Here is a 25,183-nt window from a genome sequence, read left to right on the forward strand (position 1 = left end):
GGGAAAAAAGGCACCGTTGCACTCGATCTCTAGCCGATCTTCTTCTTTGTTCAATTTGAACCTTCCGGCCATGAAGTCGTAGGTAACCAGCATTTGGCTGAGCGCCTTCACGTAGCTGTCAACGACCTCCTCAAAAGTCATGGCAGAAGGTGGCTACTACTCTTGGATTGACAGTGGCAGCGGCCAATAGGCATGAGCATACATTCAATGAAACAGTTGTAATCCAGATTTGAATGCGCGGCCATATAGTAGAATGAAGGTGAGGCAGAGGAGCCTGGGTGCGGAAATAATTATGATTCCTGTGGATAGAAAAGTTAAGACAAAAAGACAAGATGTTGTGATTACATAATCGGTAAGTTATAGACGACAATCATCTACACACAAACAAAACCGTAATCCTATTGAAAAGTGGCAGAGGTGAAAAACAATAAAAGATGGTGATTGGTTTAACATAAAAGACGTCACCTAACATAGACAAGGAAATTAATATGAAGGCACATATGACTTGAAGTCATAATAGCCGATTCTATTATTGTGAAGTGCTCCGTCAAAGGTTGCGGATTCTATTATTGTGATGGGAGGATTGTTTCCATTGATAATATTTTACATATTCCAGATCTTGCAAGAAGTTTACTTTCAGTTTCCAAGTTAAATGATTCTAGAATGCATGTGACATTTGATAAGTCTAGTTGTAGGTTGGTAAGGGAAAGTTTGGTAATTGCTAAAGGATCTTGGATAGGAACTTTGTAGGATAATGGCATTATTTAAAAATAGGGTATGGGGGTGCTTGAGGATGCTACATACACACTTCTACATTTTTATTTGTTTAATAATGTTAATGTTATGTACCATAGTTTCTTAGCATAAGCCACTATCATATTTATATTTTTCCCCAATTTAATTAGTTAACTAAAATATAGTGCACATAGACATCTTAAGCCTTTTTATTTCCTTTTGACTAGCAATTCTTTTGGCTTTGATGATATATTTTTATTCTATGAAAAACCTTAAATTTTCATGCAAACAATAAAAAAAATACAAGTTTGTATTGTATTTGTTAAGTTCTCATAGCTTTTCTCAACTAGATAAACAAATGTAATTTATATGAAATGATCATGAAATTTCCCAAGTTACCAGATTCTTCTGTGCAATTGTTGGGTCCTGGTTCGGTTCGTCCAAAATTCTGGTTCGTTGGAAATTAGCCCAAAATTCGCCCAGGGTTCGTATTTTGCCCTGTGGGTTCGATCAGTAGGACCCAGGGAGAATTTTGACGCTTTTCCAAAGAATTTCGATCCCAACAATAGAACCCAAGGAGAATTTAGGCGATTTCATTTTTTAATTTTTATCTAAGCTTTCTTTTTGATTCTTCTGTCTTGCAAATTCAAAAGAGTGTATTTATCAAAGGGAAAAGAATAGTGATATCACTCACCCTATACTAGGTGCATGGATAACAAATTTGATTCAGATTTTGAACTTTTTATAATTTAAATCTATTATAGTTGTGTTTCATGAGTGTTTAATTCATTACAAACAACTATTCACTGTCATGTCATTTTCTCTTCAAACTGGGTGTGTGGCTATGTAAGCTCTAATGGGTTAGGGCAATTAAAAGAAATCCTAGGGTTATTACATTGCTATTAGAGACAACAAACCTGCCAGCCTTTTGAGTGTGTGTTGTGTATGTAGATAAGCATGGGCCTTGGAAAGAAGCTAAAAGATGAGTCACGATAGTTAGGGTTTGGAATTGAAGGTAGGGGTAAGAAGATGTTGGATTGGGATGAGGATTAGAGAGCCTTCATGCAAATACAACAAATAGCACATAGCTAGGAACAAATGGCAAAACAACAAGAGCAAACAACACAAATACTTCTTCAAATGTTGTAAAACATGAACAATTCTAACAATTTGTTATGTCCCCATCCTAGTCAGGGCTTGAGAGTTGATGAGTAAGCTTATTTCTTGGACCCTCGTAGGCTAACAGGGTATGGACAGAGGGTCATGGAGACAATGCATGGAGGATGGTGTTCTTCAGTTCAGGCTTCGTTTGAGCAGTTTTTGATTCCATTTGAGGGATTTGCTATTTATAACATTTTGGCTATTTATAGATGGGAAGTTGGCTATTTTTAGGCAGGCCCCTGGTCACATGGGTTTTGGGAGCTTTATCTCCAACTTCTGATGATTCATCTTTTGGAGTCATATTGAGAGAGATATTAATTTTTCAGTGAATTACAGGCTATATTTAATTAATGACGTTTATTATAAAGTCACATTGACTTTTCAATAAAATATTTCACTTAAATTTATTTAAGCGACTTTTTATTTATTTTTCTCTATAGTTGGGTGCCCAAATTAAAAGTGTTTTATGTTGATTTTAGACTTTTAGATTTAAACTATACTTAGAAATCTGAAGTTAATTACTAAATCAATACATTTGCTGTTTAGTTTAATTACTTTGAGACTTAGACATAAACATAAATTGAGCAAAATGAACACGACACACAAATACCCTGGGAAAACCTTCTAGGAGGAAAAACCCAGCCAACAGATCCTCAAATCTGACTATGAATTATATCCTATTGTAACAGTACATTACTTAGCTGGTAGCTTTGATGTGGCACGGCAATTTGTCTAAGCCTTTCACACAACAATACACCTCTTGAATCTGTTTTGCATATAACAGCAAGATGACCTTCAGATGAACAGATCTGGAAATTGTCTTTGGCTTCACATATGTCTTGCAATTCGCATCTTCTATTGAAGTTCACCCTTGTATTAACAATCGCCACAATGCACACTTCCTTCACTTCGCATTTAGAATTCTTTCTTTTTGATTTTCGCACTTGCAGAATGATTATCGCATGTGATGTAATTGTATATTAATGAGGTCAAGTAGTTGTTTATTTATATTAGGCAAGAGGACCTATTTGAGATCGGCTTGGTGCTGATCCTTTTTATTTATTTTATTACTTTATAGGGTCGGCCCTATTAGAGGGAACACGTTTCCCTTTTGAGTGGCATGTATTTTTTAGTTATAGGGTTGGCCCTATTAGAGGGAACACGTTTCCCTTTAGTGTGGCGTGTGAGAGGGGAGAGAAGGGCCCAGCCCTTGGCGGATTCCAATGTTGCCTTAAGGCAATTGGAATCCGCATTCTACCTAGTTCCAATCAACAAATTTAACACTTATGAGATTTGCTATAACCCTGAAAGCAACCCTAAATAAAAATCGTGGGTTTTTGCATAAAGCCGCCCCCTTGAGAAATCAAATTCATTAATTGCTGATTACTTGATATCTCATTCCTCTCTGGGTTTTGGAGCTTGAGGGTTTTAGACTGGATTCTTCATTGGAGAACGTTTATTCTTCAGTGCATGGTAATGGCGAGACTGTGAAAGATCAGTTAAATTGTTGTAGCTATGGTTGGCTTCATTCAGAAGTCAAATTGATTCAAATTGGGGCAGATTTGCCTTCTTACAGGGCAGGTTTGTTGTAGGTTTCCTATTTGCTGTTTTCTTTTCCCGAACACACAGCTTGCTCATTTATTGACGCCATCTTCCCACTTTTTGGGCGTCTTAGTATTAAAAAAGAGCAGATCTGAATTGTTTTCAGAATAAAAAATCAGAACTTTGTAAGTTGCTGATTGAATCCTTTTAATTCAATAAATTGGCTAAGGACCTACGTGTATGCTTCTAAATTCTCCAGTTTATTGTTTCAGCTGATTAATTTCATGTATTCTTTCAATATGTGTTGAGAATTAAAGAAACCCTTCTGCAACTTCTGTCTATTTCTGAAAGACCATCTCTAATAATCAAAACACAAAAAAATAATAATAAATTACAGCAGGTTGAAGAATTGAACCAGCAAGGGTTCATCACACAATTCCACCAAATCTACACAAAATAATGGAGTAGAAGGTAGTTACTCAAATAAAATTGTGTACCTACATAGCCTATATTCTTTCCTAGAGTTGAGTTGACACAAGAAGACAAAGAGTTGAATCCAATAGAAAATGATTTCAATGCTTGCATAGATTTATATTAAAAACTTGATCTATATTTAGATGTCAAATCCCATTTGTATATATTTGCTGCTGCATATGTGTATATATTTTTATTTTTTTATTTTTATATGTTTTTGTATGGACGAACCCAAAGCGAACCCGAACCCACCCCCCCCAAAAAAATGAACGAATTTGCGAACCTGAATCTCGAACCAGAATCCGATTCTGAACCGGGACCGACAATTTAGGAAATTTCTATTGGAGGTTACACAATTCTTAGGGGACACTTGTAGGAGACATATAAAGATGCTATGAAACTTTATATTAAGTTTCCTAACATGTAAAGATGTCACTATATGGGTATCCAAGATGGGGTCAAGTTTCCAATATGGATGTCAAGTACCAAGGGTCAAGGTATGAGTCTTCTAGTTACTTTCGTTCATCCCTTTGTATCAATAAATAACTGTCATCCCTTTCCTTTTCATCTTGGGATTTTATGTCAATTTTTCGTAACCTAGTGCTTTCACATATTCTAGCAATTTTCTTCATGGGAAATCAATGACGAGCAAGGTGACAATAATGATGGTGGTCTAGAGGATTTGGGATGCTAGGTGCTAAATTTTTTTCTATTTCTTCAGACTTTTTCCAAGCTGATTGGTCACTAAAATTTGGATTGGATTGATTTAGAACATTCTTTGGCAGAAGATGAACGCTCAATTATCTTTGCATGATCTTTTGGGTCTTGAAACTGGAAATTTTTTGAATGGTAGGCAAGACATTTTACCATACATTTCTAGATCTTCATTTTTCTTTTCTTTTATAAGGCATGTGCATGAGGCACAAAGTCTGGCTGGAAATCTTAGGCCCTTAAGCCACTGACATGGACCAGTTGAGAACTCATACTTATACAAAGATTTGTTGAATTAGTTTCTTGACGATAGGGGCTAATGTGAGAATTTTCGTTTTGATGCCCTAAATAGGCCTTGGAGGATTCGTCTTATTAATTGATGGGACAAGATTGCTATGAGCTATGGAGAAGATTTCAGACATTATAAGAGGGGCACAAAAGAAATGCTCAGTTATCGAAGAATAATGGTATGATAAGGTTTTGTCAATGATCCTTATATTGTATGTGAATGGGATGGTGATGATGAGCTGCAAAGGATGAGTTAAGCTACTTATATGTCTTCTTCCCACATGCCTCACATACTGGTTTGAGGGTGAATGTGCCCATCTTTGTAGCAGGGAGTAGTGTGGTTCTAAATTGTGTTAGTCTTGGGAAGGGCAAAGCTCTTGTAGATATTTTGCATGTTCAATTTTAGTTTCTCTTTCCTTGACAAAAAATTGTTAGTTTTTATTTCTCTCATCTTCATTTATCTTTTAAATGATTAGATGTTCAAGTTGTGTTATGAGGTTTTCTATGATATCAAATATGTAGATTTGGATAACATTGATCCAATTAGGGGGACAATTTAGTCGGGTGAAGCTCTTTCTTTATACTCCTAACTGGCTTATTTGTGAGGAACTAATTAGATAAGATGAATTGAACATTAATGCATCTTTAGGCAAGGTTACATAAGCTAGGGTCTTTGAGGTATGCTAATCCGTGAGTCAAGGTCTTGGAGGTAGTGCTTCATAGATTGTACCTTGTGTGCATCTCTTCTGATTTTAGTTGACTTTCTTGACTATTACTATTAATTTTTGCTTCAAATGTAGGTTTGTTAACCTTCCAAATATTAACAATTATTGGGCACTCTTATTTTTGGTGCCCATCTCTTTTATAGATGAAACAAGCATTAGGCCTTCCTGGATTTTCTATTGAACTTGCATTCTGTTATTAATCAAAATCAGTATTCTTACATTCATATGTAAAAGGGTAGCTCTAGTTTCTTCCATATGTAACACCTTCCCTAGAGGGTTAAGCAATTGTGACAAGGATGTCCCCGTTTGAGGTTGAGCATTCTTAATGGTCATCCATCGTAAGGATTTTTTCATTTGATGTCTCTGAAGAGAAGGGCACAGTTTTGAAAATGGTCTTTCCAATATTCCAGAATTCTTTGCAGAGAAATTGTCTTTTGCATGCAATGGTTTTGAAAGATATTACAAAAGCCCTTTTTGTATCATTCTGCAGAATGTAATGTTAATTCCAAGTTTCTTGGTGCATTCATTGACAAGTCAATCATCAAAGAAGTTTCTCGAGGGAAGAGTATCAATATTCTTCCCAAGCCAGCAAACTTACAACTTCCTTAATCTAATCTCTTCCCTTTTGACTACCTCAATCATTTCACTGTTAGGATCAACATGGAGTATCCTAAGCAAAAGAAGGTCCTTGCTATTTTGCTGTGTTTTAGGGAACTCTTAAACTCTAAGTTATCTGTCTTATCCTCGAATCTGACTTCAAATCTAGCTTTCGTTGCTGTTTCCCAGGCAACTTCAGCATGTAGGGTGCCTTTATACGACTTTTTGGCACCTACTTCAGAGATTTCTGGTATATCCTCTGTAATAACCTCTCAACTTTCCATTCTTTATCAACATTAACACCCAAGATACTTAAATTCTGTGAGGCACCCACATAACCCAAGAGGTACCTCACCACTAGTTAACACAATCCACAAGTACAGACAATAAATGTAAACAGCTTTTTTGATTACCAATTTAAAATAGGTACCTCACAGAATTTAAGTGTCTTTGGTACTCGCATAACCCATAGAGACAATTAAAACAAAAACAAACAAATTGAAAGTAAAGAAAATACAATATTTTCCCAAATTGACCCCTAAAAACAAATGTGATCAAAATGATTCTGAAGAGAAATTTGGATGAATAATACCAAGAGCAATGAAGAACACTGATCAGAGTTGATTCTAGCCAGAGTAGCACCTCACAGGTCAGGAATGGAGGATGATTGTTCATCTTCCTCAGTAAATTTACTGCTTGTCTTTCCTTATAGTTGTCTTTTTTCACTTGTATAAGTTATTTGGTAATGCTTTATTTAAATATTTTCTTTTTGATGACACATGCATCAATTTTATGGCATTATTAAGAGACTCCACTGGATTAGAATAACTCTAATATAATGTTTAGAAGCTGATGAGTGCATCCTAGACATGAGTTACTGTCAAAATATGTACATTTCGTCAACTACATTTACAGGGGTTATTGTCTTTCTGTAAAGGAGGCCCAGCAGCAATGTAAATATATTCTGAGGAAGTTTTCATGAGAATCTGAGTGATGATCATGTTCTTGTGTATATCAGTTTCATCTGTGATCAGATCTTTATAGTGCTATATATAATGGAACATGAAATGTGTAGCATGTTATCCATTTTTCAACATGATGAGATGTTTTCCCTATTGAATGGTGTAATATATGCTGACTCCGTACCTGTTTTTGTACTGCAGCGAGAAAGAGGTTGGAGAACATTTAAAAGGCCTGGAGTGGATGCATTTTTAGAGCATCTTGCTCATTTCTATGAAATTGTGGTTTTTTCTGACCAATTAAACATGGTAATGTTCATATCAATCTGCTTTCTTATCATTTGAAAGCGTAAATTTGTTTTATTTTCCTTTTCTCTTAATATAGCAAACTCAAGTGGTTCTGTTTTCAAAACGTTTATTTAAGAATCTATATTGCAATTCGAAACTTACAGTTTTCTTTCATTGCCTTTCTATACTAGTAGTATGTTGATCCAATCATGGAAAGGCTTGATCAGAAAGGCTGTGTTAGATACAGATTATCAAGGGATGCTACCCAGTACGTTAATGGCAAACATTACAGGGTATGTAACTTTAACATTGATGTGAGAACTTAATGTGCAGTATGGGCTCCTCAATAGAAATTTCTCTCAGAGAACTTCAACTCTAAAGTTTCATCAGATGTCCAATTTTCTCAGTTTTTTCTAGATACTTCTAAGTTTAATTTATAAATCCTATGACCTACTGAAGATATAAAAGGGTAATGAATGTTTGGCTGTCAATATTGTTTGTCAAAAGTTTTCTAGCTTGCCTCCATTTGTTGAGGGCTTGTTCCTCTATTCCACTATAGTTGCAGTAAAGAAATATATTGAAATTGCTTACCATGAACAATGAACAACATACAGAGAAAATAAGAGTAGAATGCTTTATTGTATAGGTAGTGTTAGTACAATGGCTTGCTAGTACAGGGAGGACTTAGCAGAAATCAGCAACTTTGTCCTAACATTATATATGCAATATGTAGAACCAATAGTTGCAATTTACAAGTTGAGTTGATGATTTTTTTTTAAAAATATTTTTGATTAATTAGTGATGCTTCCGTCGTGGCCCTCCTCAAATATTTTGGTTACTTCTGAAAGTTCACTAATAATAGAAATAACACACTTTCTGGTATAACTGCTAAACCAAATAACTTAAACACTCAGGGCCAAGATTTGAAAATACATTTTTATGGCTAGTTAACAAAAATCTAAACAGTTGAAATTGTAGCAATTTCCCCCTACCTTTATTTGTAGAAGCTCAACAAGCCACAACATCACTTGCATGCAGGCCCTAACCATCCAGTCACACCTTGCTGAGTTCAGCCATCTAATGAACTAGAGAAAGAAGCCCCTAATACTGGGAACTTGACACCATGAAAGACCTCTTCACAGAACTTAGCAGGCATCATTTCGCAAAAGTTAGCTGCAACATTGTGAGGGAATTAAAATCTTTCAGAATGCCTCGTGACCATAAGGTTTTCCACCTCCTTCCTGAGGTCATGACAGGATGCCCAAATCTCTTGTGGCTCGCAATAAACCATTACATTTTCTTTGCTTGGCAAACATAGGTCCCTCTAGTGGAGCTTGGTCATCACCAACCATTAAACATTGACCTCAAGAAGAGGAAAAAGAGTGACATTCAAAGGGTTTATTTAGGGACAGTTTTAATCATTTTATTGACTAAATCCTTCATGATAAACAACATTTGTCTTGACGGATCTGCTTCCTCCAGACTAATCTCACCCAAAACTGCCTTAATAAACCCTAAAGTCATGGCATCATCACAATAAAAGGTAGCATTGAGCTTTGTATCAAACACCTTACCATGGGGAAATGGTCGTGTGAAGTAGTTATTGGATGATGTCAAGCTATTTCACTAGTCACAAGAACGAGCACCAACAACCAGCTGAGCCTAAGCCCTCCATGCCATTGGCCATCTGCAAGGCATGAAAGGAAATACATGGCACAACATCTGCCAAATCCCCAGTTTATGCCCAGTTCTACCTATCGGATATTAAATAAGAACATGGGAATTTAAACTTGTGGAAAATTGAAATAAGGAGATGCTTGTTAAAGAGATCTTAGGGGATAGACAAAATGCTTGCCAACATATGTGGCGTTCATATTACATGAGCAGGGTGCAGTATGATGATAAGGTGGTATAGGATGATACATAGGGTGGTGCAGTAATGAGCAAGGTTGATGGGGAGAATATTTAAGGTGTAGGATTTTAAGCAGGTTCCTAATAAACTAAATTTGCTAGACTTGACTTGGAATCTGGAAAAGAGCTATATGTTGCTATGAGTGGTTCTTGGTCAATGCTGCAAGTGGCTAGAAGGATTGGCTGCCTTATTGACTTGTTTGAAACAATGAGAAAACATGATAGCATTGTAGGTTTTATTGACTTTAATGGATTCGTCTAAATGGCTATTTAGTTTCCAATTCGGGCTTCTACCTTTGTGAAGCTTGCTTTTGACCAATAATTTCAATCACTATTTTTTTAAGCCCCAAAGCTTTCGCATGTGCTAAACCCTAAATAACTGCTTCACATTCAACCATGTAATTTGTATGAGTACTTGATAGTATACCTAAGAGAATGAATCCTCCATGGACAAAAGAACCACATGCATCTTGAATGACCTCTCCCATACTAGCTCACCTTGAATCGCCTTTTGAAGCATCATCAAATTTGGGTGTCATAAAGCCATTTGGGGGGTCTCTATTTTCAAGTAATTGGTAAAAAATTGAATGTCTATTAACAATGAGCAAACGCTCAATAAATAGGATTACAAAGAATTACAAGAGGGCAAGTTTCTAAAAAGAAACTGCCAATAAGATCGAGCAAGATCTTATTAAGATATTTACACTAAGTTTACAATATTGAGCATTAATAATAAAATAATAAAGTATTATTCTAATACCGTCCCTTAATGCTCAATCTATTAACTACACCAATAGACCCCCTGAATTTTACAAACTTATCTGGACCGAGGGGTTTGGTGAAAATATCTGTTGATTGCTTTGAGGTAGGAACATATAGCAACTGAATGGATCCGTCCTCAACCAACTACCGAATGTAGTGACAATGAAGCTCTATATGTTTGGTTCTTTCATGGAAGACTAGATTCTTGGCAAGTTTGAGATCTCCCTGATTGTCCGAAAACAAGGGAGTCGGACTTGCTTGAGATATTTGCATATCTCTAAGCATCCGGCGAAGCCAAACTGCCTCACAAGCTGCCTTAACAACTCCTCTATACTCTGCTTCTGTCGAAGAGAGAGCCACTGCCTGCTGCTTCTTACTAGTCCAGGTGACTGCACCAGATCCCAAACTGAACACATATCCAGAGGTTGATTTCCTGTCATCAACTGAGCCTGCCCAATCTGAATCTGTGAACTTACTGAGTCGAGGATCATCACTCCTAGTGTAAAGAAGTCCACAATCCGAGGTGCCTTTCACATAGCGCAGGACACGCTTTGCTGCTACCCAATGATCAGCCCTAGGGGCTGTCATGAGGTGTGAGATGTAGCTCACTGCAAAACCGAGGTCAGGTCTAGTGGCAGTGAGATAGATGAGACTGCCCACTAGTTGCCTGAATTGTGTTTCATCTACAAGAGGAGAATCAGACTTGGCTAACAATTTCAGACCAGTCTCCATAGGTGTGGAAGCAGGTTTGCAATCCTGCATTCGAAACCTGTCAAGCAAGCTTTTGGCATACTTAGACTGAGAAAGGAAGATGCTGCTATCAGTCTGCCAAACCTCAACACCCAAACAATAATGAAGAAATCCTAAATCTGTCATATCAAAAGTGCTGCACAAATCCTGTTTGATTTCTGAAATCAAATGTGCTGAATTCCCAGTAATGATCAAGTCATCCACATAGACGACAAGAAAGAGAATATCATTACCAGAATGTTTGATATACAAATTACTGTCTGAAGGACTACGCTGAAAGCCATGAGCAACCAAGTACTGATCAATTTTTATGTACCATGCTCGAGGAGCCTGTTTAAGTCCATAGAGTGCTTTCCGGAGTCTACACACTTGCGGTTCTAAACCGGCAACCTTGAAACCAGAAGGCTGCGTCATGTAGACTTCTTCCTGCAATTAACCATTGAGGAAGGCACTCTTCACGTCCATCTGATGGACTTTCCAACCATACTGAGCTGCAATGGTGAGAAGAAGACGAATAGTACTCATCTTAGCAGTAAGAGCAAAAGTCTCCTCATAGTCAATGCCTTCTCGCTGTGTGAATCCTCAAGCAACTAATCTGGCCTTATATTTATCTAAGGTACCATCTGCATGATACTTGACCTTATATACCCATTTACAACTAATGGGTTCTTCCTTGGAGGAAGATCTGAAAGAACCCAAGTGTGATTCTTCTGAAGACTTTGGAACTCAGCATCCATTGCCTGTTCCCACTTTGGAATCCCTTTGGCCTCTGCATATGTTTGAGGCTCATAGATACTGTGGATGTTAGCCATAAGAGAAAAATTAACTGTGTTTTGCTGTTTGCCCTTATTTCTAGAAGCTCTACCCTCAATGAGCTCATCAGGATGAAGATCACTGATGGTCTTAGCCCACCATTTAGGCCGAAGAGTAGATGTGCCAACATCAGGAGCAGGAGGAATAACTGGAAGAGGAAGCAGATCAGGATCAGGAGGAGGAAGAAGATGAGCATCTTCCGGAGGAAACTCAGGTAGTGCATCATCAAATACAAAATCTGCATCATCCCTCCCATCAGGTGAACCGAATGGAAGATAGATACCTAAGTCAGAAGCCTTCAAAGGCTGATCCTCAGAATGCTGCTGAGACGAGGAAAGCTGAAATGGTCCTCGTTCTTCATCAAAGACAACATCAGGATTGAAGATAAGACGATTAGAGTCTACATCAATCAGTCGGTAAGCCTTATGGTTGTCATTGTACCCTGTAAACATGAGCTTCTGACACTTGGAATCCAACTTAGTGCGCTTGGCATTAGGAATCCACACATAAGCTAAAGAGCCAAAAACTTTCAAATGGCTGATCCTAGGTTTGCGACCAGACCATGCTTCCTCAGGAGTCTTATTTTTAACAGCATGAGTGGGTGACTTATTAAGAATATAGACTGCTGTGAACACTGCTTCTGCCCAATATTTCTTAGGAACATTTCTATGTTCCATCATAGACCTAGCCATTTCTGTAATGGTGCGGTTATGACATTCTACAACACCGTTTTGTTGAGGGGTGTATGGTGTGGTTAATTGACTTTTGATGCCATGTGTATCACAGAAAGTAGAGAAAGCAGAAGAACAAAACTCCCCCCCATTATTAGACCTAAGAGTAATAATAGAAGAACTAGACTCTTTTTCTACTAAGGCCTTAAATTTCTAAAATACAGTAAACACATTTATTTGTGCTTAAGGAAATACACCCACATTTTACGACCAAAATCATCAACAAAAAGCAAGAAATACCTGCACCCAGTAACAAAAGTAGTATTCATAGGACCACATACATCAGTGTGGACCAGCCGCGGTACCTTAGAGGCTTGCCATGAGTCACCATCCTTGAATGGTGTCCGGTGCTGTTTCCCAGCCTGGCAAGCTTCACAAACGCGATGATTCTGAGTTTGAATATCAGGGAGACCATGTACTAAGTCTTCCTGAACAAGCTGTGCAAGATAATGAATGTTCAGGTGACCATATCGTTGATGCCAGAGATTGCTGATAGATGAAGATTTAGCTGCGAAGGCATGCTCAAGAGAATCACCTGTATCCACAAGTCTATATAGACCATGATCCTCAATGCCAACAGCTACAGTAGTGCTAGAAGCATGATCAACAATCGAGCACTTATGTGTACTGAAAATGACATCCAGCTGAGGAGAATGCCGCAATAACTGACTGACAAAAAGGAGGTTAAGTTCCTGTTGACGTGTATTTTGTACACAATCATACACAGAATAAAATACCCAAAGGCATCTTATCCTCTCTTGAATAAAGTCGCTAACTGCTGAAGATATCGCAAGAAGGATCAGTTAGGATGACTCCAATGTTCTTTTTAGTAGGGTCTCTACGTGTGGATAAGCACCAGTGGTCGTTGTGATTGCTGTGTCATCAAGGGGCCTTACGTCGCCGAAGATTTTTCTAAACTAAACAAGCTTTTCAAAAAAAATCAAAAGGATAGGGTTTGCAAGAGGTCTAATCTAGTCTAACCCTAAGATTGACTTAATGTGGACGAGACTTGGTGAGATTCTACCAACTTCAATATTGCCATAAATTAACAACTCAATTGAAATTGATGCGATCTTCTAAGGTAACGAATGATTTTCCAATACATCAAAGATCAAGGACACTACCACGAAGGTACATATCCAAGATACCACAACGATTGAAAGTTTAAGCGATTCAAATATCTCCAATAGACCACACAAGGCGTTCCTACAATCAGCAAGAAGCTAGTGGTTTGGAAAGCGAATCCTACCAAAGGTCAAGTCCAACACTTTGTCCTTCGAATTAACACACTACTTTGATTGAGAATGGTTCAAGAAAATTGAACAACCATGAAGATAACCAAGAGAGTTGCAACAAAATACCATAACTTCAATACTTTATTGATCTCAAAGCCATCATGCACAACAATTGTTTGAATTCCTTTCTCAAAGCTCAATCTAGCTACAAAAGTAAATTGCTTCTAAACTTTAATCTCTCTCTAATACATCAATAATCTGATCTTCTAATTTTCTAGTTACAAAAATGAAAGAAATGAGGGTATAAATAGCATCCTCAATTACAATGAACGGTCCAGATCGAAAGAGGATCAATGGCCAAGATTATGACACCTAAACCCTAATTAGGGTTTTATTACAAAAGTTCCCCTTTTATTGCACAACATTAAATGCATAGCCAATTATTAAATTTGGCACGAAAATCTAGGAGACATAAACCAATGACAATTAAGGTGCCATGTCATCTATAACAATCTCTCATCTAGAATCTTATTCCCTTTCCAATGCTCCTTTTTAGCATATGCAATGAATCTAGACACGATTCCTTCGTTCTCAGCAATTGGAATCTCGGGAAGATTCTTCATTCTCTCTTCCAAGTGGATGACCTGATCAAATGCCTGGAGAAGAGCAGCGTCCCAACCAGGTTCAAGTTCCTTAGTCTTTTCAATTAGCAGCATGGTAGCAAACATCTGGTCCCGTTGCTCATTTGTGATAACATTTGCATCCTTGCAAAAGATAACCTTGATTCTATCCTCCAATTCCTGCAAATCCACATCTGTCTCAATCTCGATCCTCCTGCCAAAAATGGTACGTAGTACCTCAAATACTCTGTCCTGGATCGGGTGGATAACCTCCTCAACATGGCTACATCTAGTACTGATGTCCTCGAAGAGAACTTCCTTCATCTGGAGTAAGGTTGACCACCGAAGTAAACTGTGAGGTCCTCCATCCATGATCTTTTCCTGCGCTAAGACCTTCCTCGATGTTTGTCTGATTACTTGCAAGACAGGAATGATAACCTCTTTGGTATGAGCAAAAGCAGCTACTGTTATCATCAAGTTGTGGATGATCTCAAGAACCTGGATAGCCCTATGAATAGTCTTCATCATCCTTGTTGCAAATTCTACGGCAACTGTATGGGATTTGTCCATCCAAGTGCTCATATGCTGGACCAAACTCCTGAATCTCTCTGCCTCACTAATTGATTGAAGGGGAAGTGCCTGTACGGGTGATCTTGCTGGATCCTGACGTCCCAAAGGCTGATTGAGATGGCTGAAATATGTTCTCCATGCACCAACTTCTCTCTCAAGCTTTCTATTTTTCTCCATTTCTTCCCTAAGCTTATCTTTCAATGCCTCAAACGAATCGGTGGCATCATCTAGTGTCTGCTCGGCTGTGAGTGGACCAAGCTCAAATGTCTCTACATCATATTCTTCTGCAAGGATCTCACCTTCATACTTGTCCACGGCCGGTGTAGCTATCTGCAATATTCTGGATCCAGTCTCATCTCTAATCATCTTGGACATCTTGGTAGCTTTTCTCTTCTCTGTCACTTCCTGGGAATGTCCAACAAGGCTCTCCAAATCAATTACATTGTCTTCGTCCTCGATCACAATTACCTTCGTTAATCTTTCCTTCAACCAATCTGGGATGGCGGATCTTGTCTCTTTAACCTGTATTTCCTTGAGCAATTCTTCTTCTCTGGGAGGAGATGTTACTTCATTCTCTTCCCTATCTTCATGCAACTCATTGTCTTGAAGAGATCCATCTGGTGACCTTCGAGGTGCCTGTCCTTCTTTATCATTTTGTACCATTGATTCCATGGATTCCTCTATCTCAGATGTCCTCTTCTCTTGTCGAGAAGATGTGCCGGATGAACGATCTCGGTTGGCCTCTTGCTTCTTCTTGGAAGATTCTCTCTTCTCAGGTCTTTCTTTCCTCTTTGAGCCTCTTGGATGGAGATTGCCTTCACTTGCACTTCGAAGGTTGCCCTCACTTGTATTTCTGGGATTAGGATTGCCCTTGCTTACACTGGCTCCACCCTCAGCTGGTCTTTCCTCCAAGGTGAAAGTCATAGCTATGCCTTGCTCTCTCAACTTCTGATGCTGCACATCAACCCATCTGCGAGTACAAGACAAGACTGGAGCCATCAAAGCATCTAGATCCACAACCTCGGGCTCATTCCAATCTAACCTCACTGTTTTGCTATCTCGATCATAGCATGATTGGAGATGTTTGCCACTGTCTTGAGCTTGGTCGGCCACTCTGTAAATCTTGCATTTCCTGATGAAATCCAAAGGCAATCTAGAATGCATCTTTCTTTTCACTTCAAGATCATCTAATAGATTCATCATAAAATCTTCTATCTGAAACTCATGCTTAAATTTCCTACCGACCGTCTCCTCTATATATCCATGTGGATCAAAGCTCTCTCTCAAAGCAAAGAATGAAAATGAATACAAAGCTAACTCCTTCTCTGCGTCATCCATGGCTAAAGCATTAGGACATACCTCAACTGAATTGCCTAAGATGATAGGTACAGGAACTCCATTTCCATGTCTGTGTCTGAATGCCTTCGCATAAGCTGCCAACTGTCTTGTTACCTCAAGTAACCCTATTCTGTCTGTCGGATATCTCGACAACATGTATGGAGGTGAAGGACATCCATGGACTTTGATATAAGTAAATTTCGGAAATTGGATAAACCAAGCACCGTACCTCTTTACTAGTTCTTGTGCATCCTGAGACAATCTATTGTGAATCCCACCTTGCAACGTCCTTGTGATGTTCATCATGAAGGTATCATTAACTAACTTGTAGTTGCTTCCTGGCGCATGATGCAAGTGAACATAGGAATCACAAACTCTGACCTCGCCGGGTCCTCTTCCAATCACTCCTCTGTGAGGTAGTCCTGCGTACTCAAAGCTCTTGATCAAGGCATATATGACGTATGAACTCATGTGGAAGGATTTGGTAGCCTTCAATCTCCTTAACTGTACGTCCAAGCAATGGCTAATCATCCTAGCCCAATGAATTGTTCCTTTTCCCTGAACTATCACCTGGATGAAGTAGAACATCCACTTCTCAAAGTAGAAGGCTTGAGGGGCTCCTGTGACTCGGTTGAGCATTGTAATCAAATCTCTGTATTCCTCCTGGAAATCGATCCTATGTGGTGTGTTCGGGATCTTGCTCAGGCGAGGATGACTCTTAAGTAACCAGTTCTTGTTGATGATGCTTAGGCAAGCATCTGGATCATCTTCGTACATAGACCTGGCTCCTTCTATGCTTTTGTAAACCATATCTCTGTGCTCTGGAAGATGGAAAGCCTCACTTATAGCTTCCTCTGAAAGATAAGCTAAAGTGTTTCCCTCATTGGATACGATCGTTCTGGACTGTGGATCATAATGACGAGCACATTCGATCATCAACTCATGGCACTGTACTGTTGGAGGGAAGCCGGCTGCCTTAATGATGCCACTTTCAATTATCCTCCTGGCGACGGGTGATGGCTTGCCAATGTAAGGGGCCTCTCGAAACTTCTTCGTGCTGAAGTTGCCCAAGTTGGTATCTCCAATGTTGCTCCACTTAGACACGATCTTGGTCTCCAGTTCTTCGGTCTTTTGATCTTCCTTCATAAGAGCTGGACGACTGGTGGATGCTCCCGCCTTCGGGGTCGCCATTGTAACACCTACACAACATTTCACAATAAGTAACTAGATTTTGCAAGGTATAACTATAGATTAGAGATGAAATTTAGGAAACTTCATGATAAGTCTTTGAGTTATCATTTCCTAAATATGATTGAGCTACTGAAATTCAAAAATTTCAAAATTCAAAATTTAAAGCTATGACGATCAAAATTCAAAATTAAAACAAAGGATTACATCGCCATACCTTACTTGAGATCTAACTCTAAAATGCAAAATAAAGAGATTCGTCTAGGCAAAAATCGATGTTTGGAAGATTTCAACGTGATTCCTTGCAAACGAATATTCCCCTTAGCAACTTCGCCACCTTTGGGGGGTCTTTGACGTGATCTTGGCAAGTTCGCTCAACTCCAACCAAACTTGCACTCCTTTTGATGATGTTCGCGCCTTGTATCCTTAATGAAATTCGCACTTCTCCTTTATTCTCCAAAATCGCATATGAAAAGATGATAAAATGATGATTTGAAAATCAATATCACCTCTCCCCTTTATAGGCGCTTACCTCATCAATCCCCATAGGCCGACTTTGTAAATAAAGCAATTTAAAAAACAAATTTTAAATAAAATTAAGGGCCGACTTTGTAAAAAAAAACAAATAAAATCCAAGCGCCCCAATTTTTATTTAAAATAATAATTAATTCATTTAATGCCTTCGTTTTTAATTAATTCGATTTTAAAGGCAATAAATAATTAATAAATGCTCATGCGCTATTTTTTAAATGCTATTAATTGAATATTCAAATTTATCGATTTTTTAGCATTTAATAAAATTCAAAAAATGTATTAGCGCCAAAATTTGGGAGAGGTAAGGGTACAAACCACATCGCTCTAGTCCCTGGGAGAGGGACAGGAGCGAATTAGCACTTTAGTCTTGAATCTCTCGCCTTTTATGTTCAAAATCACCTTCTTCACGTTGAAACTGACATCTTCGACAAGAATCTTGTGTTTGATTGACTTGATTTTGTAGACGAATGCCCCTTGTGATCATTATCGCCTTGGTCCCTTGGTGAGGAACAGGGGCGAACTTGCATTTTCTCCTTGACCTTTGTCTCTTCAATCACCAATCTACGTCATCCTTCCATTCCACGCTTACTTTATTCGTCCTTAACAAGGCACTTTGATGTTTGAATGATTTTCGCCCTGGTCCCTTGGTGAGGGACAGGAGCGAACTCTGTGTTCTAGCCAAAACTCGTCATTTCTTAACCTTAACCTCTCGTTCATCATCTTCCAAATGATATTTTCAACCTTGCATAATCTTGCTTTGACGCGATTTTTGAAGAAAAAAGAGTGATTTAAAGAAAATCGCCCTGGTCCTTGCCTGAAGGATAGGAGCGATCCTTTGTGTCTTGGGCTCGTTCTTGTTCCTATCAATTCGCCATCGCCTTCACAATGAAAAATAAGGTCCTTTGATCCTTCTTGAACGCATGAAATGTGATTAATATCCAAAACTTAAGCCTTTATAGAGATTTCGCTCTGGTCCCTGACTGAGGGACAGGAGCGAACTTTAGGCATATCGTGTAAATCCTTCATCATATTGACTTGCAATTGTCTTTGAGGCGCAAAATGATGTTCCTTACTCCCTTTCGAACACTTGAAATGTGAGTGGCAACTTAAATTTGGACACATTTAAACATTTCGCTCTGGTCCCTTGGAGAGGGACAGGAGCGAACTTGGGCATATAGTGCAAATCCTTCATCTTTGGCGATCTTTGTAACTTCATTCTTTGTCGAGGCGATCCAGACATCATTGCTTCCTTGTACCCTGACTTGGAGTGACCTTAAACTTGAAAGAAAGGCAACATAACTAACATTTCGCCCTGGTCCTTGGCTGAGGGACAGGAGCGAACTTTCATTTACAAGCTCAATTGTGTTTTGCTAACTCCCAAATTTGTCTTCAATGGACTCGTTGTGCATCCTTTCATCCATCCTTGGCATGAAATTCGCTTGAACTTAGCGAGAAATTCTCCTTAGTAAGAAATCGCTCTGGTCCCTGGCTGAGGGACAGGAGCGCCTAGGACAATATGGAGTTCACCTGGCATTTTGCAATCTTCAAATTATCTTCAATGGGTCCGTTACGCCACCTTTACTTGCCTCAAACTCAAAACTTACTTGATCCTCGCCCACATTTTGCCTTATAAGGAAATTCGCTCTGGTCCCTGGGAGAGGGACAGGAGCTACCATTAAAGTTCGCCCTGGTCCTTGACTGAAGGACAGGAGCGATTTTGCCTCTAGGTCAAATTTTCCTCATGATTGCACCTCCAAGTTATATTCAACTGATGAAATGTACCCCCTTGGTTCTCCTCAAGTCGCAAAATTGTTGAGATCTTGCAAGGACAAGGTAATTTTAGGTTTTAAGCTTCGGTCCTTTAGTGAGGGATAGGAGCGATTTTTGTTCCTGGCACATTTCCATGTTTGCGAATTTCTTCAAATTATATTCAACGGGAAGAACATGCCTCCCTTTATCTCTTCCAATCCGAAATTCGTCTTGATCCTGCAAAGACAGTAAAATTTTGAAAAACAAGCTCCGGTCCTTCAGTGAGGGACAGGAGCGATTTTGCTTCCACAGGTCAAAATATAAAGATTTCAGGACTTCAATCACCCCACAAGGCAAAAACAAGTCATTTCCAATGTCCGGGATCAATTATCAAAATTTTCAAAATTTGGTCAAAATCACTCAATCGGACAAAAATCAAAATCTCATCATTAACACTTAGACAAATTTGGACTTTGCATCAAAATTTCGACTGAAACTAGACCAGCCTGCTTGGCCTCTGGCGAATTCACTTTATTTCCAAAATTGCATCCTACGGGAGGAAGCTCAAAAGCTCTCAAGGTGGACTGGACTCTGGCCTGAAATCACAGTAACGGAAACCCTAAGGCTTGACCTTAGTCCAGACAACTGACACACTAAACCAAAACCCTAAAAAGCAGAGAGAAAGGCGAGCAAAAAACGAGCAAAAAGAGGGGGTCCCCATTTTAATGGGGCGATGTGTGAAATGGTCACAACAGTTCCATACTAGGAACATAGTACACATTGAGGAATATGAGATTCCTCCCTCCAGACTGTATCTGAACGTTGCCCTTGCCGACAACAGTGTACTCTTGACCACCTCCAAAAATAACCGAATCAGTGTAGGGAGAGAACTCAACAAACCAGTCACGCCTATGAGTGAAATGACGAGAAGCACCAAAATCAATGTACCAGGCAGAAGACTTCACATGATCTGCAGGTCTTTTAGCCATGAAGGCATAAAAGGCAGACTCTTTCTGCTCTGTGTGCTCAGCAACATTGGCTTTAGGCTAAGACCCTCCTTGCTTCCGCTGCTCGGAAGCCAATCTGGTACGACAATCTTTGATCATATGACCAAATTTGTGACAGTAATTGCATTGCACCTTCTTTTTCTTGGAACCATCCTGAGACTGAGAAGAGCTCTTCTGCTGAAAGGACTGGGATGACTGGGATTTGCCTTTATCCTTGTGAAAGGATTTGGCAGCAAAAGCATGTTCTGAGGAGGCTGAAGTAGCACCGCTACCAAACTGTTGTTTCCAACGATATAAAGTGTGGATTTATTCCACATTGGTTGTAACTTGTAAGTCACTCTCGGGGTTATATTGATTTTGTAATGAAGAGATCATCCTGAAATGTTATTTATACTAGAAGTATACAAGCATATTTCTAGCTATTTACAGCATTGTGCTCTTTTTTGCATGTTATTGCTTCTATTTGATAATATTTTGCAAGAACTGCCTTACATGGTTGGCCTAATTATTTATAAATGCCATTTGAAATAACTACCTAAGCTGACAATTAATCAACAATTTAATGAAGTTACCTACAAATGCATTTATTGTGATAACATTACATAGAATCTTCAATATTTATTCTCCAAAATCAAGTCACAGTTTTATCTGACACATCTGATGAACGAAATGAAGTAAAATGAGAGACATTAATCAAGGAGTAAGAGAAAATGACAGCCTTGGAGGTGCATCTGCTCCATTTGAATCAAGGAAGTGGCTCCACCAAGTTCCGGTTGGTTTGTTGCAGCCTGAAGTGCATATGTTCACTCTCTATATTGCTTAAGATTTTTCTCTTTGCTAATAATTCCATATTTCTAGAATTTTTGATCATATGCACAATATCTTAGAGTTTGTGCGTGAAGCGATTCCCCTAATATTTTGCTCTTTCAAGCTCATCCACTGTGGCCTTCATTTCAGTCAATAACTCATTCTCAATAACTTTCTTGGTGTTGGCTTGAATGAATGATTTTGTTGAAAATTTCCTCTTGGAAGCAAGTTGACACTTGTCCAACGCACTAGACAAAGCCTCATTGGTAAGCATGACTTTAGGCTACTTATTTTCAAAGTGGTTTGCAATACCAAAAATTGATCGTAGAAATGGTGCTCAGTAGAATGCATTATGAAAAATATTTTTAAAATTAAAGTTGTATTAGGATGAGAACCATATCCATTGCTGAGATCATAGTTTACAAACTCAAACTTGACTCAAGCTTGATAGATCCCAAATTACAGGATTTGTCAAAGCTCAACAATTTAAACACTAAAAGCTACTGCATTATTATAGTTGCTTATTGGTCATATATTAACTTGATGTTTGTATGTTGCATAGTTATCTTGTAGGCCAACTAATATGACCATTGAATGGTACTTTCAAATCCCTAGCTTTAACATTAAAAGGCTTTTGAATTATTGGGATAAACAATTTATTAGTGATCTTAATTTCACTATTTGCCTATGGGTAGATTGGACTGGAAAAGGAATGCTTTTGTTTCAACTTATGTCATGTTTTATATAACATGGTGTTGGTAAACAGATTTGTCATAGTGATTGTCTCCAAAATTGACCTTGTTTGCCCAAAGAGCAATGACAATTGTTCCAACAATTGGAGAGGCCATCATGGAGTAACAATCTTCCTTTGCATTTGAGAGGAGCAACTCCCTTGTATGATAGGGGTTTTTAGGATTTTGTGTACTTTTAACCTAAAAGTACATAAAGGAGAAAACATAAAACTAAAAGAGAATGAATAACATAAACCCTACCTAAAGACATATGAATACTAGGTAGGATTCCATAAATGATAACAATTGTAAAAGGGGTTACTACCAAATAGGCTTAGTCATTTAATGATGATGAAATAAGTACAATAAACCTCAGCATACGAAGAGACAGGTTGTACTAGCACATGCAAGTCAAGATATCGGGAAATGGCATGTTTCATCAAATCGATTACATAGATCATTGAACTGGAAACCAATAGATTCCACCAATACATAAAGGGATTACTAATTGAACATACGAGAAATTAGTAATAACTCATGAATACATTCAAGACATGTGAACTCAACGTATTCTTCATTATTCTTTTGAAAATATACAAGCTCAAAAACCCTTAAGTACAAAGGTATGAACATCAAAAGTGTTGGTGTTGGAAATAAGCCACACCCAGACCGACGATGGACTGGTCCAAGAGGGGCCAGTAGCTCAGTGGTAGAGCACTCCAGCAGCACATGGAAGGTCCTAGGTTCGAGTCCTAGCTGGTCCATGTCTCAACATGGTATCAGAGCCAGGTCCAAGCTAGGAGCCCCAAGCACATGAGAGGTGTGGCTTAAGGGGGGTGATGGTGTTGGAAATAAGCCACACCCGGACCGACGATGGACTGGTCCAAGAGGGGCCAGTAGCTCAGTGGTAGAGCACTCCAGCAGCACATGGAAGGTCCTAGGTTCGAGTCCTAGCTGGTCCATGTCTCAACAAAAAGTTCTCACATAGTTTCTCTACAAAATTCTGTAGAGTTTCCCCTCTATAAAAGTACCCCGCTTTACAATGCCGTGAATCTTCTATTTATAGACTTTTTCTCATAACTACCTTTTTCGGGTTCATAACTAAGTTAGAGCATGGTAGTTATTTCAACACTTTGGAACAAGTTCTAACATATACAAGAAAGGAGTCAAAATTCTAACTTTGACTAAAGTCACAATAATACAAATCCTAATCACGAATCTTAATAAGTTCACATCCACATACACACTGGAGGCCAAACCATTCTGGAATATTTAGATTCGAGGAACCAACACTATTAAGTGGTTCTAGAAATGGGTGTTTGGACAACATAAAGTGGATGTCATGTTCTTTGATTACATCCCCTTCAAATTTATACACATACTATAAATTCACATTGCTCCACAAGATCACATTTCTTTGCATCTTCCTATCGAACATGTTTGTTTTGGTAGTTGTAATTACAACATTTGATAGAGCTTTTCTTGCTTGCTTACCATGCATGAGGGGAGATAGCATTTGGCTTTATGCCTACCAATTGCATTTGCTTAGAAAATGCTAATTTTTTTTAATTGATTCAATTTGCATAGCACCATCATAGCATGTAATGAGATGAGATATCTTTGAGACATTTTGTCAAACAATTAATTGCCAACTCTGCAGGCATGAAGGGGAGAGGTTGCCTTGTTTATAATTCCACGTTTTGCATGCTCTCAATTAATATACTTCGATGGATGCTTATAAACTGCTCCAAACCTCCCATTTGATACAGGTGGAAAGGATGTTAACAAAGATTGTGGAATTTAGCTTGACATGTCAATTGTCTCGGCTTGAAAGTTTTAAAACCTTTTCAATGGATATTCATTCGAAGTTTACTAGCAATCATTACAATTCATCCTTGAAATGGCACTGTTTTGGAACATTTTGTTAAATCTTTCACATGTTCTATCTATGCTTCCATCTTCTTTACGCTTTGATGAATGTCCATAGCCTGTTCAACAACTTCTATTGTGTGTGATGTGATTTGTCTCCTACACTAAAGCATGTTCCATTTTATGGCCTTCAATCTGTGTTAGTATGTGGCGATTGATCATGCAAGTACTATACACTTGTAATGTATCCTCGCTGGGGTTTGGGGGCGCATCCTACAAGAAATTTTTTTTTGAAAACCCTACATTTGAAAAGCCCTACAAAAGTAGACTTTGTAGGTTATAAGCGGCTGGAATGAAAAGGGTTTTGTAATGGTGTTGTACTTTTTATTGGATAATAAGAAAAGATTGGACGACTGTGTTCTATGGATGTAGCCCATCTTGGGTGAACCACTTTAAATCTTTGTGTTATTTGTGTTGTGTATGATTCTTCATATTTTGTGTATTCGAATTTGCATATGATTGTTAATTCGTATTTGCTTCGTATCTGCCTAAACCCTAACAATCTGAATACATCTCAGTATCTTTGTTGTCCCTCCATATTTCATCAATCTCCTTATTGTTGGAATATCACCGCATGTCTACTTTCAGCCTATATTCATGAATGATCTTTAGACACACCAAGAAAACACGTCCACACAACCACCATAGGTCTAACTCACATCTTAATAATATGGTTTAGGGCATCCTCTAGATGGCCACCGCAGGTAGGAAGGTGTACCGCAGTCCATGCAAGTTGTCTCAATTTTTGAAAATTAAAAAATTTGACAACCCTTACCAAATCTTGGTTTTAATGTGTCGTTTTTGTCTCCAAAGCATGTTTTACGAGGTGCAAAACTCATATTTGATAGGGTCAAATCATTAGGGGGTGTCTTTGCCATTGTTGTCCAAGTTGTGGTGAGTTTTGGCCTTCATTTTCCTAATTTTCTGTGCAATTTCGGGTTTTAGAGCAGTCACTGCAAGTAGGAGATTTTTATACAAAATTTGTGACTTTAAGGCTCTAGGGCATGCTTCCCAGTGTGGAAAGTCTA

At 38.5% G+C, this 25,183-nt stretch overlaps 1 protein-coding gene across 2 annotated transcripts in view; it reads left to right on the forward strand.

Annotated features, from left to right (window-relative positions):
- The window catches only part of LOC131075593 (mitochondrial import inner membrane translocase subunit TIM50), a 120,499-nt gene that overhangs the window by 73,042 nt on the left and 22,274 nt on the right, over positions 1–25,183 (forward strand). For both annotated transcript variants that reach the window (XM_058012447.2, XM_059221755.1), the window contains 2 exons: positions 7,397–7,501; positions 7,675–7,773. In XM_058012447.2, the coding sequence (XP_057868430.2) occupies positions 7,397–7,501; positions 7,675–7,773 (204 nt within the window). The remainder of the gene's footprint in view (positions 1–7,396; positions 7,502–7,674; positions 7,774–25,183) is intronic.

The sequence above is a fragment of the Cryptomeria japonica genome, chromosome 5, assembly GCF_030272615.1.
Source record: "Cryptomeria japonica chromosome 5, Sugi_1.0, whole genome shotgun sequence".
Taxonomy (NCBI): Eukaryota; Viridiplantae; Streptophyta; class Pinopsida; order Cupressales; family Cupressaceae; genus Cryptomeria; species Cryptomeria japonica.